Here is a 20,828-nt window from a genome sequence, read left to right as displayed (position 1 = left end):
TGAGTTCGAAACTTCGTTCGCGCGGCGATTTTCCGACTTGATTCGTCTCCTCCTTCGTGGAGGAGACACCCCCAACGATTTCCAGCGGCATTCCATCGTTCGGTCCATCATTGCTTTGAGCTTCCCGGTCATCCATTGACCGACTGTCGAATCCTACAACCGATGGTGATTCACCAATCATCCGATCGCGATCCCGGGGATCCGAGGATCTGACGGAACTTAATATTACCAGAATAACGGGCTAGCCATTATTTCACGGCCAAAGGTCAGAGAGGGACAGACCCGATGTCGCCTAATCACCTTTTTCTTCATATCTTTTCAGCTCTCGGCGATAACTGCGCTTCAGATGAAGGGCCCATGTGCATGGCGAACTTGCAGAATCTCCAAGCGAAAGATGGGGGCGACGTGACGAAGCTCTCGGTCGCCGAGCTTGTGCAGAGATGTGCCGATCTACGGCGGAACATTGTGTGTCTCCTCACGCACACGCAGCGCTGCGTCTCGTTCGACGAACGCAACCAGCCTGCGAAGGTGATATTGGAGGCTCGCAAATACCTGAGAGCTGTCTGTGAGGCCGACGAATCAGTGAAAGGTAAGAGGGATATACGGTTTCTCTTCGATAATTATACTAATTTCGATTTCGAAGAGAACTCGAGATGATTCGCGAATCTATGTTAGTACCTGCCTAGAGTTAGCTCTCCGTGGTCAGGCTCTCGGTTACGTAAATCTGAGTCAATAGTGCTTACGTTGCTTTTTTCCCGCCCTCAAAAATGAAAGGGAAGAAATCTCGATCAGGGGGGGGCTATGTCTCACCGAGGGAATGACCTAATCAGGGGAATCTCGGCGAGTTTTTTCCGCAAAACATCCGCGAGGATCTGCGTTACCAAAGTCCCGGGGTCGGATCACAAGAATAGAATGTTCAGTGCGGAGCCGAGGGCCGTACTATTCGTTTCTCCCACGATGATCTGCCAGGCGCCGCGACGTCGTTCTATCAGGTCGGTCTCGTCTTCGCTGGTCTCCCGGTGCTCCTTCTCCTCTCCATCCTATTGGTAACGAACGGAAGCGTCACGGGAGTAGATGACGGGAGGAAGAGAGGGACGACAACGACTAAGGAAGAATAAAAGAGAACCGGGACGAGAAGGTGAAGTCGGATTCTTTGGATTGATTGAATTTCTACCTTCGTTCAAACTAATCTCGGGCCGTCATATGATGAAGCCCGTCCGCTCGTCGACTGAATACATGATGTCGAGGGAGATTGGGAGCGTCTGGAGGATTGTTTGCAACGAACAAGGAGCTGACAGCAACGCTGTCGGGTCGCTCGAGGGCCGACGAGGGAGGTTGTAGAGGATCGTCAGAGAGAATATCCAGTGGCGGGGAGCCCGACCTACGGAAGGGGGAAAAGGGGGGGGGGGCGGGTCGGTACGTAATCACTAGAGTCGCAAGAGCAATGGAGTCAGAGACGGTAGATCTCACAGAGACCAGCTCGGAACGCTTAGAGAGAGACAGCAACCTTCTGGGAAAAAGTGAAACCAGTGGGGATCGGGATCTGATTCAAGTAGCTAGGACCCGATAATTCCCAACGGAATGTTTCTTAGTATCAGCGAGAATTTTCCACCTCTCCATGCCCCCCAGCTCGCGCTGGAATCGCTCGACGTCAAAGTATCGTCGTGGGGCCGGAGGGTACATTAGGGTGCGTGAGATCATAGTGCACAGCGTATCGGAGGAGGCTCCCAAGCGGCGCTCCTTCTAATATGGACAAGATCTCCGTCTCGTCGAGCGCAGCGCTCGGGGCCGAGCGTGTGCCCCTGGAACCAAGAACCGAACGCCGGATGGCGCAGGTCGTTCAATATCCTGGTTGGCTTCACGGAGGAGGAGGATTGGGGGCAGGGGTTCGAGCATGCCGGTCTACCTTCAATGAGTTGAATTCGGGTGAGGTGATTTCTCCAGGGAGTTACTGTCTTGCTACCATCCGTCTGCTCGTTCCGACTACTACGGCTGCTACTAAATGTAAACACGTCGTTCCCGCGCTCGCCGCTCCGATGGGCTCGAACCTCGGATACCGCTGTTCTTCAGACCCTCCAACGCTTGTCCGATCCTCCGGGGCTGAGTCGCGTGCAGCCGAAGCTTCTCGGCTACCTTACGACTGCCTTCGGGCTCGTTCTTTGAGTTTCACGGTAGCGGCACGTCGACGCCTCAGGAGAACCGAGCGAATCAGGCAGCCTACCTACGACCTACCAGACAACTAGTCAAAGAGGCAGGGAGGCGCGCTTATTCAATTTGATGGCTGCCAGCAAAAGAAAAGGAGAGATGCTCTCCTCTCTGCCGCCGCCGCCACCGCCGCCAAAGTCGTCCATCCGTACGTCTAACTGTCTGTCCGTCGGTCGGCCCGGAATCCGACGCACGGCGGAATGGACCCGCCCGCCCGTTGCTTCGTCGGAACGTTGGTCGGCCTGCCGCCCGGACGGCCAGCCCGCCCGCTTGCTGGTTCGGTTTTTCCTTTTGCTCGGCCGGATCTCTTCTCCTGGGCATGTTCTTCTTACTCGTCCCTTGAGACCACCTTGCCTCTCAATGACGTAATTTGTCTTCCAGTCAGATCAGTAGCGGCCAGATAAGAAAGGGCAACAAAAAGCTTGCTCGCTGGCTCGCCCGCTTGCAGCCGCTTGCAGCCGCTTGCTGACTGAATCGCAGGCGAGGCTGGTCCCCTCCATGGCCGACATCCTGTTCTACCAATCTATTCATCTGTCCGGTCATTCATCTATTTTCGAAGCTGTCCGATATCGAGTCGAGCCGAGCAGAGCATACATATAGTCTGTTGACGAGCCGCTCAGTTGAATACGCTGAGCTCGATCGCGGACGATCGGTGCTCGTCCAAGATATCTTCCGAGTCGACCTTCCGCGAGAATATTAAATATCATATGATGATGTGATTACTGATTGAATCGAACGAGTCGACTCAAACTCAGTCGGGGAAAGAGGAATATTGACGAATTTCTTTCGCTTACAGCCCATTGGAAAGATAATAAATGCTACCGACAGGCTACACTGCAACGTTGCGATCGAGAGTTCCAAGAATTGATGCAGCATAAGCCCCCCCAGTACCCCCCCACGGAGAATCAATGCAGGTTCGTATCTACATTATCGGGGATTGGGAATCGTCCGATCGAGTACTTGGCGGGCGTTCCGTCGCGGATTTCCATGTATCGTTCGGCGATGGAAACCGCTTATTCGGCTTTAATCGCCTCAGCCTGTCCGGGCCGAATACACGGAGCGTCCCTCGAGACGGGAGGATTGATCCTGGCCGTCCGATTTGAGCTCTCTCAATGGTTTAGACCTAGCACGACTTTTTGAGAACAACAACTTTCGTTCCCCAGAAACTTTCACCAATACGAATCGTGCGTCCAGCGTACTGTGACATTGTGCAGCGACGATAGCGAAGAATTCGTGGCACTGTATCTCCTCGATAACGGTGCTCGTATGGCCTGGCTGTGCCCTCCGAGTGGAGATGACCAGGGACATCACCAGGCCAACGCGCTACCGGGACACCTGCCGTGGGACCCCCTGATGCCGCCGGGAGCAGGTGGCACCCAGCAGGGCAGTTCTAACGGAAAAAGTGAGTTGTGATGGAGAATCAGCTAGCACTCATCAATTTTGACTCCTAAATGGTTTCTTTAGATATACCCTTGGCTATCCACCTTGGACGCTTCTTTCTTTACCATTCCCCTACCTTTTCTGGTGTCTTTAATCAAGACTCGGTGCGCGGTTCTAACCCGGTCCACGCTTTCTAATCCTTTCTGGGAGTGCGTCTGGAATGCATACGTGAGTCTGTCTGGTGCTACGTCGGTAAGAACACGGTCGAACCCGAGGAGACGGCGATCAAGGTTGACCCTCTCGTGTCGTCCATGTTATCGTCCACGGAGTTCGTGTTGGTGCACTTATTCTTTTAGGCGGGGAGAGAAGAAATGGCAATCATATGTTCAAAGTTTCCGGGACGGGCCGATCGGCGATGCGTCAGGCTAATAGCGGCCGCGTCAGGCTCATAGCGGGCGCGTCAGGCTAATAGCGGGCGCGTCTGAGCCACGATATCAATGCGAGCCGTCCCCCGGAAATCGAGTCATTGTGCACCATCTTTCTCGGGTGCCCCGAGCCAGGGCGGAATATACGGAGAGAGATGATATTCATGATGTGGACTTGACCGGGAAGACCGTGAATCCCGGGATCTCATTGATCGAATGTCCTTGAATGTCTGAATCGAATGAAGAGGGAGGTCGGTGCGAGTGTTTTTTGTCGAGAGAATGCGAGCGGATGTGATCTCCCCTGGCAGAGAAGCTTCGGGTGTGCAGTTGCCGTTCGATCAGATTGCCTTTGTTTCAAGTCCGGATCCACGCGCGGTCCGTTCCCCCGCCCTCGCCCACCTATGATTTCTCCTCCTTCAGTGGAATCCCCTCACTTCTGAGGGGAGATATGACGGGATAACGGAACAGAATGCGGGGATGGACCACACGGATCCATGATGATGAAAGCGTTGTGTCAAGAGAGAACCATCTCAATCCTGACTATTCGCGGTCGGATTATGGGCTCCCTCTCTCGTTAGTAAAGACGGCGACGGGAGGCAACGGAGGCACCACGACGAGGGGTAATAGTCCCCCTTTAGCTACAAGCGACTCGCGAGCTCCTTTCCCCTCCCTACCCTACGCCTATCCCCGCCCCCATGGACGGTGCGCGACTTTCCGTGAGGGTAGCGTTTCCTTCGATGACCTTTCCCGTGCATTTGAACTTTTACAGTTCCTCTTATTTTGCAAAAAACGTCGCATGCGTGATCCGATCCCTTTCTGGAAAGCCGTTAGTTTCTGACTGCGTTCCCTTCGGGCCGGTTGTTCTAGATTCCGGGACGACAAGAAAGACGATGGCGGACATTCGACGAATTCCGGTCATTCGGGACACTCATTTCGTGCCCCCACACAAAATTGAAGGTTAGGAATCGAGAATGCGCTGCACTCAGATTAGGGATTCTTTCTCTAGTGGACACGAAACGTGATTTACAGAGATAGAGACAGCTCGTCGTATCGTAACAAGATAAAGCAATCGTGAATGACACCGTGAGAGAGGAAAACGATTCTAGTTCCATGAGCTGAACGCCCAGCATGAAACTCGCGTACATATCTCAGAGCTAGACTGTCGAGGTGTTTGCCTCGAATCATGCGGTATCGTTTTCAAGATATGCCTGAATGTGTTTCGCTTAAACCTTAGTGCGTAGGAAGTGTACTCGATCGCTCCATCCATCCGTAACTCTCTCATCTTTGCTAATCTCTACTGAACACAGAAACTTAGCTCAGGAGAGGAGAAACCTTCTCAGACACCTGTCGCCCCAGAAAGAGCAAATGAGCAAATCAGTATCTCTCAAGTCCGAGATCATGTATCATGAAAGCTAGGAAATTGGGATTCGGAACTCATACCCCTCAGTTTGAAGCGTCCCCTCCAAGAGGGATCCGTGCATCGATCGAATCTCCCTCTTGAAACAATCGAATACAGCCAGAAGCATTCACGGATCGCGTGAACTCCCGGGGTTCGGATCCGAATCGATCAGGAAACTCGGAAAAATATTTTAGGTCTCCTCATTAGCTGTCTGGCTGAGAGTGAGTGATAGCAGCGTTTACCTGAATCTTCACCACCTATCATGCCATCTTCCTCTCGTCTTCCTTGGATGCCGTCCTTAATCATCTAGCAATAGAATTCCTTCGAGTTTTCATCTTTGATCCTGATACTATATATTTATTTATTATACTATTCATTTATTTATCCATTATACCGTATAGTTTCCCTTTGCCCTTATAGTCCCCATGTTACTACAATCTCGATCCCCTCAGAACCTGAGTTTGGTTTGTTTCAGTTTCGATAAGTGACTTGATTGACCATGGCACACCGTCCCGCCTTGACGAACCCACACATTCATTTCATGATAGTAGTCACGTAGACCTCTCTAACCCGTCCCGACCCAGCAAGTTGCAAGTTGCTGTGAATGAAGATCACAATGGTGGTCATGAGAATGTCATGTCGTTCAATCCCGTTGTATCCAGGATCGCCAGAGACGTCAACGCCGACGGAGCAGCTCCGGACGATTCGGAGGTGGCGGATGTCGGCTCCGAGCCTTATCCAGAATACTCAGAATCCGATTCCAAGCAAGGTACAACAAGTCATTCAAGTTACATCTGAACTCCGTTCATATCATAACGTCATTCGATCGCCGGCAGAAGCGGGTAAACTTCTTTCTGACTTGAAACGATGAGCTCGGCGTCACTGCGGCGAAATCACCACCAAAACCACCACCTGTGACCATCTGTCGTCCGGTTGACCCTCGGCGTATCAGATGGTGGAGCATGTTGTTGTTGTTGTTGTCTAGCACGAATCGCGCTTGCCCGCTCAGAGGCAGCTTCTACTCGTTTAGGATAATAGATTTGTTTGCATGTGAATGTTAGTGCATCGTCTGCGGTTGGTTGGTGTAATATTTGAGCGATGGCTTCAACTCCACCAGAATGCCGGTGGATATCGAGGCTCGTTGCTTCGTAGCTGATCGAGTGGGATCTAGCCGGTCCCAGCGATCCGCTGGTAGATTCATTGGAATCGGCCAAGCTGACACAATGGCCACACAGCTGCGCTGAGACCAGCCGCTGGTCTCTCACGTTCAAGTTGCCTCTCTCCTCTCTCTCAATGAAGCAGTCCCATGAAGTATTAGTCTAACTTCTTCTTTCATCGCCACAGCTGCGCTTTCTGGAAGTTCCGGGAGCACCTGCGTGAAGCTCATCCAAGGCGACATGAGGCGCTGCCGTAACCGTTACCAGCGGCAGGAGAACGAACTGAGAAAACAGCATACACGAAATAAATCGACAACCGTCGCGAGCGATGCCCAACAGGTCGGAGACAAAAAGATTTGTTGGTGAGTTTGCCTCCCGGTCTCCAGTCGAGACAGTCGAGCGGCAGGTCGTTATTCGTTTTGTTTACGGTACCTCTTTCGAGGAGATTGGATTCTAAGTTTGGATTCTGTTCTGAGGGTTGAAGCCATTGGAAATATTCCGCTCTGAAACCGTCTTTTCCCGCTTCCAGCGCCTTCGGAACGTACATTCATTGCCTTCAAACAGCCGTGCAGACTCGTTGTAGTCAAGACCGAGAAGCGTTGGTCGATACGGTAATTTCGCAAACGTCGAAACTCATCGGAGTTCACTGCGAAGAATACTCCTACGGGAGTCCGAAATGCTCATCGGGAGCGGCATCGTTTTCTCCTGCGACCTCCACATGTCTAGTTTTCCTGTTAGCAGTATCTCTACGATATTTGGCAGTCCGATGTGCTTTATTGTAAAGGAAGGGTCTATCAAAACACTGCCTTGTCTCCACCTCCTCCCTATCTCGAATTCCTCGACTGTACAACTCACTCACCACCTTCGTCGTCGTTTTCGACGGCGAGGCTGCAGGTCTTCGGGCCACTCGGGAGTTTCTTTCGAAGATCACAGGGGCTTCGAGCGCCTTTGTCGATTTTGAGCGGATTCGAGCCAGCTCTCGAACCGATGCGTGGATAAATGAATGTTGTATGATAGGAACGATCGCCTCGACGGAGGAAGGTTGGGAAAGAGAGAGCAGAACGCCATTAGACGTGTTGATGATGAATTGTGATGATAATCTGGAAACGGAATGAGTTTATGGATTGGACCGCTAGGTTCTGGTGGGGCTTCGGCCTGAACGGATGACCCTAGACGGTTCAGTACTGTGCATTTAAACTATGAGATATATTTAGCCTCGGTCAGCCTTTTTCAGTCGAGGGATTGCTGACGCTCTGCCGCTCCTGTTGGAGGAGATTACGGGTTCCTAGCAACGACCGAACCCCCGCCCGCCCGATCGCGAGCGCCCCTGAGTTCGAACGCCTCCTATGCCCGCTATGTATCTCTGGCTGGTCCTTCCGTCAACTCCCATACAGGAGCTCCGATTGGCAAGTGCAACTCCGCGGTTGGCTATCGGATGCCGCCTATTTTCCTCCTCGGTCTTTTCGTCCGGCGAATTCCCTTACATTCGGCGGCTTTCACTTGACTCGAATCATGTGGAAGCCTACGCAGCCGAATGGTGGAATCGGAGATAACCTTCCTGATTTTCTAACTTAGAGATCCCCCAAATTCCATGGCGTCGATTCTGGCTCTGTGATCGAGGGTGGAATCGAATTCGGCAGAGCGATAGATGGTCAGATGGTTGCGTGAGTGCTGCGAGGATCGTTCTGCGAGTTTTCATCTCGATTTCGAGGGCAGAAAGACAAAGCGAGACATGAAACATTCCTCCGTGTGTTACACTCGTCAGAGGCGTTCGACGCAGTGATGTACGGCTTGCGATCATCATCATCATCATTGGGTCACTTTTGTGTGTATGTAATCATGAATGGAGTAATTCGTTCATTAACTTTGCTCGCGCCATCGGTGATGGAATCATGGCGATTGTCTTTCTCAAAGAACTGGAAACCAGTTTAGATAAATCGGTTCTCTCGCGCTTCGTTCCTCCGCTCAATCTTAATGCAGGAACTGGGACATGCATGTTAACCGCGGGATAATTCGTCCCTTGTGTGAACTCCACGGATTAAGAATTGAGCAGAATTCCCGCTGAGAAACTTCCTCAGAAGAGAGAAATTCCTCTCAGACGCAAGATGGGAAGCGATGCGCGATTCGAAGTCGGAACCGAACAGTTAGGAAACGGCTCTCACAACGAAAAAATCAAAATGTCTGCTCGTGACGAAACAGCTCGAAGGACGTGACGAGAACCTTGAACGAACAAATTCTCACTCCGAATTTCCTTGCATTCGGCGAAGGTGTCCGCCTCCCAATTGTAATGGATGACGACGAGCTCCTCGGTCGGGGTTTTCTTCCCCTGGAGCTACCCCTCTGTAAATATACTTACGAAAATGCATAAATACGACCCTTAAACAAACAAACAAACTTACATAGCTAATTACAACAAACATCGTATGAACCACATACGTGCATACAGACAGACTCGGCGAGCACGTATGCAAGGGAAGTAAGCTCTTGCCAGTGCTCGTGTCAACCTCAGTTCGGCGGAATTAGTCGCATTATAATGCGCATAATCAATTGGCTCATGTCAGAGAAACCTGAAATCGCAACGATTTGTCAACGAAACTCGAAAAAAGCGTTCGAGCGACCGATGTTTAGATCGATATGTTGACCACTCACCAACAACATATTCTATTCTGCCGTTTGTGATAGTGAAGTCTTCTTTTTTTCGCACTCAATGAGGGAATCTCTTTTTCTCCATTAATTCTGTTCTCCGATAGGACCTCTTATCGATTCAATGCCGTATAGAGCCACGATCCTAGTGAATTCGGGCTGTGATTCGGATCCAGAGTTCCCGTCTGCGTTGGAAACCAGCCAATCAAAGCATGCAATGGTCGCTCGGGGCATCCGTCCTCGCGATCACAGGGAGGAACTGGTAGAGATTACTGCCCGGTGCCGGTCCGTTGTACTTAAACGATATTTTCGCCTTTGGTTTATCATCGTCACTGGTCGTCGTTGAGTGTCCACGAACGTTGTTCTACTTTTCCCGCTGTTTGCCCCTTATGAAAGCGACGAAGGAAACTGCTCACTCCGATCAGTTCTTTTCCCACGATGTTGGCTACGGCTGGCAGTCAACTGTTATAACATTATATTACTATTATATGATTATCATTGATATGATTGAGGTGAACTCGAGAGTAGGGTATGATGACGGTGATCACGCTTGTGACGAAGCACGAGCGACACCGTCACCGGTGTCAGATCACGGGACGGCCTAGCCCATCCACGATGACGTCAGCGGCGACACTCCGAATGACGGCCCGCTGGGAAAAGCATAAAGTAAAGTATTGAGGAGTTAGCGAGTCCGGAGACTATCTCATTTTTCGGAGAAGTCGGATTCGTGACCTCTCGTTCAGCTTGGAACACGACGACGACCATCTCGTGTCACGGAGGGACAGAATTAGAGAAGCTCCGGCGAAGGGGGATTGGGAACGAATTCACCCGAGTCAGCTCCTCAGCCGAAAGTCTTTAAAATCCCTTCCTATTGGTTTTTGAAATACATCGGGAGCTGGATATGATTGCTGTCAATGCGGTTGTTGTCCTCGACGAAATGGTGGAAGCGGTAGTGGTAGACTTCCACACCCACAGCTCGAGCGGTATGTTTGTTGGATAAGCGGATGATGTGAGCAGGGAGAGGATTGAGAATCAGGGAAGAAGCAACTGTTGAACTAAGTCCAGTGAATTCAGAATCTAGTGGTTTCTGGAGCAATGTGTCTTTTCGCGTTTTCCATGACCTCAAATATCGGAGCGATCGTCTGAGCCCTGATTGAGGGTACTGAGTACGATCGCAGGAGTTTCTTATCACAATAATCTCGATTCCTGTCTCGATGATTTCGAGTATTACGACACGGTAACCATGGTTTGCTGGATTTGGAAGCTATTCGTCTATGTGTGCATCATTTCGCCTCCCATTTCCGATTCTGAAACTGTTTGAAAAACTCCGGAATCATGTGGAAACGCCGTGAACTCACAGGCTGGACAACAAAGTGAATGTTAGAGCATGATCGATTGGTTTATCGAGCGATCGACGGATTTCTTGAACAGACTTCGAACTGAATTATTGTGGTTAAAGCAATGAGAGCAATAAAATTATTTGTACAAAATAGAAATTCGCGCTTCTTCCCTCCCGCTCGAAAGTTCCACATCGACCAGACGATCTCAAGGTTCCGGCAGGTGGTCTACCTTTGATAGACCGGACACGGTGGATTTCGAGGCGAGGACCTCGAGAGCTGCCACGACCGTCGGTGTGAGAGGAGAGATGGACGGCCGAGAACCGCACCGGCGGCAATGGGGCTCAAACTCTCGACCAGCCAACCGAAGGACGGCCGACAGACAGACAGACAGATAGACGGAAAGACGGACAGATGGACCGACTAGCAGGCGTACCGAGCGAGCGAACCCAGCTGTTTTCCCTCCTGCTGCTTCGAGGGTAATATTTTTTACGCCAAGTTAATTCCGTCTTTGCGCCGCTCCGCCGCCACTATGAAGACCCGTCTTTCCAGCGTTCGCCCCCTCCCCCTCTTCCCTCGGCACCAACATCAGGAGCAGCAGCACTGCAGCAATGAGCAATCCTCAGGGTAACATTTGAGCCCGGTGCAAGCCCTACGATTCCTTTCGCCCGTTCAGCCACTCGCTCACTCGGTGCCCTCAGCGCTTCTCATTCAGTAATTGCCATCGAAGGGCAACGAATAAAACAACGAGAAGTGAACAGCCTGCCGTCGACTCACTCGAGGAGGAAACTATCCTTTTCAATAGGCTGGCGGACCGGCATTCTCGCCGGCTTCGGTTCCGAGCCAATCGATTCTCATCAAGGAGCCATGCTCCGGCTCCGGGGAGATCCACCAGAATTTTTCCTCCGATGTCGACAGATTCCGACAGACCGAGCTCGGTCTTGAAACATCGATGGCGTTCATACGAGCTCCTCGAGGAGGATCTGAATGAGCCCCGGGTCTCCACGGAAGAGAAACTGAATCCCGATGTGTTGAATATAAACGACACCTCACATGAATAAAAAGAGACTTCCCATGCAAATGAGCATATCGGTCGGTCTCGCATGAGTCCAACAAGCATGTCCAGAATAGAGACCACGGAACCACGAAGAAGAGCTTAGTTGGGCAAAGATTCAAGACGGGAGCAGCCGGCCGACTGGGAGCAACGGAGATTGAATGAAAGAGATTCCATTTTCAGCGAGGAGGTCATCGAAGATCAGCAACAGCTGTTGCTTGCGCCAGTCCACCCGCTTGCCCATCGAGACCCTCGGTCGACTGAAAAATATTCATTTCTTTTCCCGCCTCGTGGGCTTTTTTTTATCGACCGACTCCCCCTGTCTGGCCTTCTCCCCGCCGGCCATCGAAACCCCAATTCCCACCCTCGATCTGCTGGTTCGGAAGCCCCGATACACTGCCCGTAGGGTAGATCGGTCGGTTGTCTGAGGAGGATGGCTCTCATTTCCTTCATCGTCGCTGCTGCCAGAGACCAGAGATCCATCCAAGGGCCCTGATTAATCATTAAGGTTACGCGAAGGGCCTGAGAAAGCTGGAGCAGGGAAAGTTTGCGAAGGTGATGAGGAGCCGACATCACTCCACATAAAAACAGATCACACCGGTGGGATACACGCCTAGTTCTCTCGGTTCCGATCCCGTCCCCCCCAAAATGGAGCAACTCGTGAGAGCTCGAAGGTCGAATACTTCCGGAGATTCGATTTAGTCTATTTGTCCAGCTAGAATTCCTCACCCCTAGGAGTGCTTGACCCCTCTCGATATGGAGCCGTGCGGGGAAAGGGGAAAACTCCGCGATCGGGGTTCGCTAGATGCTGGATGATGGCTTCGTAGTCACCGCTCGTGATCTCGCTGACCTTGCTCCTCTGAAGTCCGCCTTTCCGGTTTGAAGCCGATTCCAGACTCCACACGACCCAAGTGGGAGAGAAGTAGGATTGTTCCGAGGGTGACGCATGGGGTCTCGCTAAGCAGCCGACATAAAAACGCGAAACCGTTTCCGATATTTCATTTAGCTCGGCCCAGCCTCCACAGTTTCGCTGCAAGGCCTTCTACAGCGGGAACGGGCAGTCGGTGGTAACAGTGCAGAGCAGAAGCTTAAGGAAATCAAAGAAAGCGAATGGAGTAAAAAACAAATAGATGAACGAAAGCAGAACGGATGGAGCGACGCACGGAAATATCACCAGATGTTGGACTGTCGTCGGTTCGACGTGGCCACGGAGTTTGAAGGTCGACACGGAGATCCGCTTTTCGTCGCACTGGGAGCCATTTCATTTCATTTTCATTTCAATCGGTACGAGCAAACATGAGATCGTCAAGCGTTTTCTCTTCAAAAATCAAACCTTTGGAACAAATCAAACCGCCGCCGGAGGAACTCGTGTGATAGGAGCCCCAGCGATTCCGACATTTGAAACGAGGGTTTAAATCGTGGAACTTATATTTCGGAATCGCGGATTCCGTATCCGCATAGACGTACAATGTCTACCGCGGGCTCTCTTATATCTCGTGGGATCAACCATGGTTCTGAGCTTCGTACGAAAAGCTCACACCGCACAGGCTGACGGACTGACTGGAGGACTTACTCGCTCAGCGACTCTGGCCGAGGGAGCGCCGCGTACAGCTGGCTGATAGCCTGGGTGACTGACTGACGGGCTGGCTGGCTAACCGCAGTCTGGAAGCTAACGGAGCCAAGCGAGGCAGAAAATTATTTGTTCTCGAAACGAGCCGCATGCCAACTAAGTTGCGAGTACTCTCCCAGGAGCTCCTCATTCGCGCATCCTCAGCGCGCAATCCTTTCACGGGGATTTCTTCAGCTGTCTTTTGCGAGGGCTCCACCGAGACTTACCGCGATTCCTCCATCTGGGCCTCCAGCGTCGACCACCGCAGCGGTGGGAAGACTCAAAAAGCCGCCCCAGGGTCACTAGTTACGGAGCGAAATAGCGTTGAATTATTTCGTTCCTTCGACCGGAACAGTTTATATCAGTATTCCAGAGGTCGGAATCTCTCCTCAGTGCGAGAAATGAGTTCGGATCCTCATTCAGTAGTCGAGCTCCATCCGACTGATTATCCTTAGAAACGCGGAGCCCCGACGCAAACACCCTCTTAAGAGCCCTAGCAGACATGGGGTGGATTTAGGCGAGGAACACGGGGCTTATTCAGGTTTTCGCACCCCGGGAAGACATCAGTTCCTTCTCTCGAACTCTGGAGGCCTCGAGACACGATGAGAGCGGCCATCGCAAGTCCCAGCGAGCGTGTGGTGGAAATCACATCGAGTTTCTCTCTGGTGACTCACTGACCGGCTCACTGCTCGTCCGGAGGGTGGCTGGATGGTCTTCGGCCGTCTTTCTCTCGACCTCTGGAATGCAAATCGACAAGCGACCACACATCTCCGTCAAGCTCGGCCGACAACTCTTGTAACCGAATTAGCCAGTACAAAAGAAATGGGACTCGAATCAGCATCGAGTTCCAGCGCTCTCACCCTGACGAGAGGACTCGCGACTGAAACACCGAGACACCCATTCGACGGGCAATGAGCAAACGCCGGCCGTTCGGGGAAAGCGAGAGGAATAGTGTCGTTTGCATGGAGTAGCAGACACGACGTCGAACGTGGTGGGCAGACGAGCGAAGCGTCAAGGATATTCTCCTGCCGGACTCATCGCGAGGACACGCGCGTCAGCTCATGCGAACAAGCGTTGGCCATTCCCGCTCGCTGCCATCATTGAAGATAGCAGCGGCAGCAACGACGACGACGACGAGAAAAAGAAACAACATCAATCACTCGTCTCGTCGTTGCTGAAGCGCTGCTGTCGTAGTCGGCTACAAGTAGAAGGAGAGGGTGACGACGAAGTCACACGTCGTAGCCGCTTTCTAATTTAAAATTAAGTTAGGCTCCCCTGTGCTCGTCCTTCCCCCGAACCGCTTCTCCCGCAGCCTTCATCGTTGGCGACGGCGTTGTCGACGCCGCTGGCGCTAGTTTCTTTCGGCTTCTCTTCATCTACTCCGTCTTCTATCTCTTCATGTTGGTAGTTGTTGCCACGTCGACTCCTGTTGCCCACTTTTCTTCGTGTTCGTTGAGTTTTTTCCTCTCTCTCCCCCTCCCAGCTCTCCGACTCGAACGATGAACGACAAGCAGCCAGACAGCTCAGAGGACGTGAACGAACTCTCGCCTGTAAACTTACGGTATGCGCGACATAGCGGCGTCATTCCTCCACAGTACGAAGGTTTTGCGGAGAGACCCCGACCGAAGAGAGCATGCGGATACCGTCGACCCTGAACGGACGTACCACGTATTTCCTGATAGATGGGCATACCTGTCCGTTTGCCGACCCTTATACAGGCTGCCCCCAGATCACACGGTACCCGTCATCAGAAATTGTCCGGAATTTTCTGCGATCGGGCTACGCTGAGGCGGATCATCATACATGTCTTCTGCCTTCTCCCTCTCGGTCTGGATGAACGACATTATCCCCAGGTCCCCAGTCCGAGTTAGGCGCGAGGAGATGATCGGAATAGCTCCTAGAGGAATAAGGCCTTGACAAGGATGCGAAGGTTTCGGATACGTCGACTCTGACCTCGAGACCCTGATGAGGAAGTTCGTTCCACGAAAGAGCGTAACACGTTCTGAAGTCCCGAGGCAGTTCATCGGCCCGAGAGTTGCCAATAAAGTCAGCGATATCTCGTTTCCGAAGAAACATTGTGGCAAAGACCTCGGCGGAGCAGCGTGAGGCAGGTCAAGGTCCACCTTCGATTTAGGTCTCTGCGAAAATCGTTCATTCCTTCACAGTCATCTGATCGCGTGGGTTCTGACTGCGCGCGTCCTCCACTGCGCATTCGCCTCATTGCTTTCTTCTTCTACGGTTTTCGCTGTTCCTGCTGCTGCTGCGCGGCGGCCAAATCAGATGCTATTGCCCTCATAAAGCCAAACAGGATTTGTAGACTGACTCAAAGCTGGCAAACCAAGAGGCGAGCTGGCTGCGCCGCCGCAAAGAGGAGCGCAGCTCGCAAGTCGGCTCGCTGAGGGGCCTTGCTTTTATTGAAAGAATTCGCTTGGGAGCGTTCGGCCGATATCAAGCTACACCAGGAGGCCGCAAGGTAGGTGCCTATCGAAAATGACGAGAAAGCATGCCTGCAACCTTGCTCGCAGCCGTCTGTACGTAGATGCCGAAAACGCCTTTTCCCGCCAGCTGCAGCTATTGGCCGAAGTCTCCGGCATTCCACGAGCGAAATCGAATCCCCAACATGCAATACATGCGACGAACGGAAGACACAGCTAGGTCACTTGGTGGATCCGACGAGGTAGCGAAGAAGACAATTCTGCGGCGGCATGGGGGAAGCTGCAAATCCTATTTGTTTCTCACGATACGAATTCGTCACGGTCGCCATAGTCGGAGGTTCCCTTCGACCTCAACGTGTGCTTCGGTCAGGTTTCTGACGGGCGCGAGTGACCGCCCCGATGGGGGAAGGCGGGCACAATTGTATTCGTTCATCGATTTCCATACATAGATCAATAGGAGCTACTGTTCCCACCAATCTCTGACTCCATGCATGAGGTTCCAGGCTCTGTTCCAGATTTCTGTCTGAGTCCCGCTTCGCCTGCCCGAGTCTCTGAACGAGACAGATCGATTCGCGACTGTTCCGAGGGCGTTGACGAACTTGAATTCAAATAACCCGGCGATATTCTCCGGTTTAAGTATTTATCTCAGGCGCTGGCGACGAAGAGAATATCGGACCGCGTGAGCGTGGGAAAACGGTGGTGGGAATGGGAGCCCCAATTTTCTCAGTCAGTGACTCCCACCTGGAAGCACGAGTCCCCTATGACGACTTTAGTCCCCATCGATTCTCAAATGAGCTGGGAGAATGAGTTTGCGAGTGGGAACGACTAGGTTTCGTTAGGGTTGCGATGACGGCAACAACGGAAAGACCGGTGCACAGAGGACGAACGGACGGAGGGTCGGACGCACTTCTTTGCCCTGGCGTTCGACTGGCGTTAACTGCCGACCATAAAACAGCGAATGTGTACCAGCCCGCCTGCTGGTGTACACACCAGCCGCGTTCCCGTCCGCTCACTTTGCCGGCCGAGTCTCTCGCGTTTCCTCCCGTTGTCGTTCATCCATCGAGCTCGCGGCGGCGGCGGCGAACCTTCCGTCGGGCTATTGGGCATTCTCCGGTAATTATCGGAGCAGCCGACGTTGAAGTTTCGGCACTTAATAAAACTTAACCAATTAAAAACCTCGGCGCCGATCGCAACGCCAGGATGGGCCGGGGAACGTGTAGGAACAGCTTCTCCTCGAGCTCCTAGAAGACACGGCGATCGTGTGTCGCCTCGAGACTAAATCGTCCGGAAAGAATGGACAATCATCCGACGAAGAGCGCCGTCTCCTTCCCCTCGTTCTGCTTTCAGAAGTTGCTCGCCGTCTGCGGTGTCGCGTCCGTCACACCGTCTACCCCGGCGCCGTCTCCTCATATTTCTCGAGTCTCAGGTGTAGTGAAAGAGAAAATATCGCTCGCTTTAATGGGGCTTGACCTTCGCCAGACGATCGACGAGGCAAGGAAAACGATCGGGACTTTAGGCTTCCCCCCGAGGGCGGCATGTTTTTTCCATGTTCCACCTCGGACCCCAACTCGAGAAGGATCTACTGCCGAAGGAGCACCGTGCGGTTCGGGCTGACCAGATAGAGCGAAAGCCTCAGCGAGACCAACTCGTGCCACTCGCTGACAAAAAAATGAAATCGATGCGTCCAGACCCTTTTAAGGACAGTGGTTGGTGACGTCAGATGTTTTGCGTTCGAAGTTGACAATTTCGTCCATTCCGGGCCATTAAATGATGGTTTCTCCTCGGGGACGGCGGCGGCGGCAATGGGTCTGACCTTCACTGCAACTCATCACCTGATGGATGTGTTCGGTCTCTTTCAGAGGGAAGCCGACTTCGAGCGAGATTCCCAGCGACGACAGAGACGACCGAGAGAAGACGACGGAGAGCAAGAGGGGGAGGAGACGACAGCGAACCGAAGTCGAGAAGGACGACTTCGTTCAAGGCAGTAAAGTCATTGATTTACAATTTACAATTCCCATCTTCCTCTCGCCTTCCCCGTTCCGTCCGTCGCCGCCGCCGCCGCCGAGGGAAGAGGGGAGCAAGAAAGGATCTGTCCCCTCCCGCTCTTCATTGGAAAACTATTGATGCCTTTTTTTGTGAGGGGACGCGCAGGCGAACACGTAGGCGAGCACATCTACCGATTCGCGTTCGATCTTCAGCTCTCAGGCGTGTGTGTAATTTCATTCGGTTCCGATGTCCGTTCGAAAATGCCGGATGGGAACTAGACGTGATATGCGCAGAACTTGTCCGGAAACGCCGTCATTACCCTCTTCAAGGAGCCAATGAATTCACAGATTGACACGATGACCTATCCTCGCCGCCGACAGCCGATGCGGCCTCGATTCAAACGGCGCAGCGTGCTACGCCGCCATGAAGTTCCGGGCCCCTCGTCGAGCGACAGCCGAACGGACGGGCGAGAGCCGGACCGAGGGAGAGCTAGACACACTGACTCGGGACGTTTTCGACGCCCTTGGACAAACGGGAGGAATCGAGAACAGCGGCGAGACCAAAAGGAATTCGTGGGATTGCTTCGCGCTTGGATAGTCGTCGTGGAGCCGGATCGCACACAACTGACTGCGTTAGGAGACTCCTCTGAGGTCGGCGCAGGGTCCGCTCCTGCACTTGTGCATCAGAAGTCGGAGCCGAGACAAGAGAGGGAGCTCATACGGAAATCGATCAGCTGATTTTCCACAGTATACAATCCGAAACCAAACACCGTGTCCTCTTTTTTCCCGAGGAAAAATCAAGCCAACCGTGCATAGACAGGAACATTCGAGGGAATCTCGATGCGAGGAGGTGGACAGGATGAAGGCGCGGGAGGCAAACGGAAACGGGCGCGGAATGGCATCTTTCATGGTGTGGCGTCTCGTCTAGAAAAATCTCCACGCGTTCTCCTGAGGGATGGAAGACAGCAAGAGCAGCGGCCGCAGCAGTTTCCGTGTTGCCTTTGGGGCCGTGAGGATGGTCATTGGAATAGCTTGAATGTGAACAGAGTCAACATACGAATTACCCGCAGGGGAGCTGTAGTGACCACTGACGCTTTAAACATTACACGGCTCTCCGCTGGCAGGCTCGCTTTTTCTCTTTCAGTCAAGATCCAGATGGGTGACGCCGAAGAAACGCCGAGGGAATGGGAGCCTGCTCTCCGAGATTGCGCACAAAGCTCATGGAGCCGAACCGATCGGCTCATGCCCCAAACACCGCAATTCCAAAGAACAAGCAAACACGAGCGCTCCGGGGACAGAATTAAGCACGAACCGCAGCCTGAGAAGTGGAAGGATCTCCAGTTCGCAAGAGAGAAATCATCCTCTCGGGCATGCGAGAGAAAAGGAATAATGTAATGTATGATCCCAATTCGACTGGAATTTTAGGATCCGTTATTTTTGCCCTATTGTCCTCTCCTATAGTTTCCCCTGAACATCGGATGCGTGTTCGCTAAAGAGCTCGGGCGTCTCGGCGGGGTTTTTCTGATCGTCGCCTCCGTTCCGTACAAGAACGATGGAAGGAAAAAATCGACCGGTTTTGTGAGCGTGAGCTACACGTTTGTTGCGTCGCCTGACGCAGACCGTAGCGAAAGTTGCTTCGCGACGGAATGCCTCGCACAAAGCGCTGGCGAGCATCATTTGTCAAGCGGTCCCGACCCCAATCTCGGAAACCGAAGCCATGCCCGGATAGCTCGCGGAGGAGGCAAGTGAGCCAAAAAAGCCCAGAAATGGCCCTCGTATCGGCTCTCGCCGTCCGAGCAACGGAGCGGTAGGCCATAGGAGGTGGATCTTCTCCCGATGCCTGGAGCGAGCCGAAGGAAGGGGCAAAAAAGAGGTCATCGTCGGGGATATCAGAATTTCTAATTACCTCTATTTGTTGACTCCGTCCAGGGATGTCGGACTCGGTGTCTACACGACTTCCTATCGGCAACGGAGCAGGCGACGAAAAGAATACATTAGCGTCCGTCGATGCCCCGCGAGGAACCGACAGGAACGTTTTCCGGTGGGGACTTGCGGAAGACACGAGGTGACCTCACGCACCGGGGGATCCGACGGAACGTTCATTGAATCTAAGCCATTGAGCTGCTAATCAATCCATTTCTCTATCCAACCATTTATCTATTCATTTAGCTCTATGCCCGTCATTTGATAATGTCTGGCGGCGCAAGAGAAAAACGCTCGAGGAGCCGGAGATAATCGAAAGGAATCCTCCATCAGTAGGACTCATGCAGACTGCCGATATCGAGGAACCACGCGTGGAATGGGAAGTCGGCAGATGGAGGGTTCCGAGGTAGAAAATGGCGGGCTCGACATGAGTTGGCCAAGCCGACGACGTTGGAGAAGCCGGCGCGGAACTCCGGAGATCTCAGAGTAGAAACTTGTACACATCGTAACGAACACCGGTAACGCTCGTCTTGGATCAAGGGCAGATTGGCTTCCTGTGAAGAACCTGCTCCTTCCAGGCCGGTGAGGAGAAGAACTGCGGCGGAAATTCGTTTTTATAATTCGCTTCCTCTTCAACAATTGTGTTTCTTATTAATGAAGTCGTCGTCCGGGGTCGGCTCCAGAGTCAAGGCTTGAGCTGCCCGTCTCGCCTCCTCGCTCCGCTCCACGACCGAAATCCCCTCTGCCTCCTCTCGGATCCAAACATCACGACTCAGCTCGGGAGCGCATGTGTGCGCACGGAGTGCGACTGGGTCTTCCCCGTCCACGTCACATAATTCATGAAATCCCGCCGCCCGATAAAAAGTATTTTATTCAAGTCCTGTAGGCAGGAAACTACGAAACCAAGCACTCGCTCATCGACTATTACTGCTTCTTGTTATGGAATAAAACGTCCATCCGCGCACGTGCTCCCGTGCAAGTGTTGACGGTCTGGCTTCTTCAGAATACGCTTTCGGAGAAATAGAGGCATTGGGGAGAGCGATGGAAGTGATTGGCATCGATTTCCCATACATCAAATTATTTTTTAAAGTACCACTTCTGAGGGCTAGCTCCCGCCGAATTTCCCCTACCGTCATCCCGGCGCGCCGGCTCAACCTGGTTCTCTCCGCACTGTGCCGGCCCGTTCCCCATACAGCCGTCGGCTCTTGCGTCCGACACGGAGCGAGGGGTTCAAGCACGGCCGGCCGAATGGAGAACCTCTGGAACAAGCTCTGCT

The 20,828-nt window shown here is 52.6% G+C and overlaps 1 protein-coding gene across 1 annotated transcript; it reads left to right on the top strand.

The window, feature by feature from the left end:
- The first annotated feature begins 285 nt into the window (after window positions 1-285).
- Window positions 286-7,348, top strand: LOC108865243 (uncharacterized). The gene is made up of 6 exons (XM_029113281.1): window positions 286-589; window positions 3,002-3,119; window positions 3,369-3,607; window positions 4,878-4,967; window positions 6,754-6,928; window positions 7,096-7,348. Exons 1-6 carry the CDS (start codon window positions 286-288, stop codon window positions 7,346-7,348), a joined length of 1,179 nt encoding a protein of 392 aa, XP_028969114.1.
- The last annotated feature ends 13,480 nt before the right edge of the window (window positions 7,349-20,828 follow it).

This window comes from Galendromus occidentalis, unplaced genomic scaffold, assembly GCF_000255335.2.
Source record: "Galendromus occidentalis unplaced genomic scaffold, Mocc_1.1 scf7180000076522, whole genome shotgun sequence".
NCBI lineage: Eukaryota > Metazoa > Arthropoda > Arachnida > Mesostigmata > Phytoseiidae > Galendromus > Galendromus occidentalis.
Note: the sequence above shows the minus strand (reverse complement) of the source record. Positions and strands in the feature narration are given on the sequence as shown.

Bases quoted from the DNA above. Each gene is read 5' to 3' on its own strand.
- LOC108865243 (XM_029113281.1), top strand. From the start codon at position 286: ATGTCGCCTAATCACCTTTTTCTTCATATCTTTTCAGCTCTCGGCGAT. The intron at 3,120-3,368 runs GTTCGTATCTAC...TTCGTTCCCCAG, and splicing joins CCCACGGAGAATCAATGCAG to AAACTTTCACCAATACGAAT. The intron at 6,929-7,095 runs GTGAGTTTGCCT...TCCCGCTTCCAG, and splicing joins GGAGACAAAAAGATTTGTTG to CGCCTTCGGAACGTACATTC.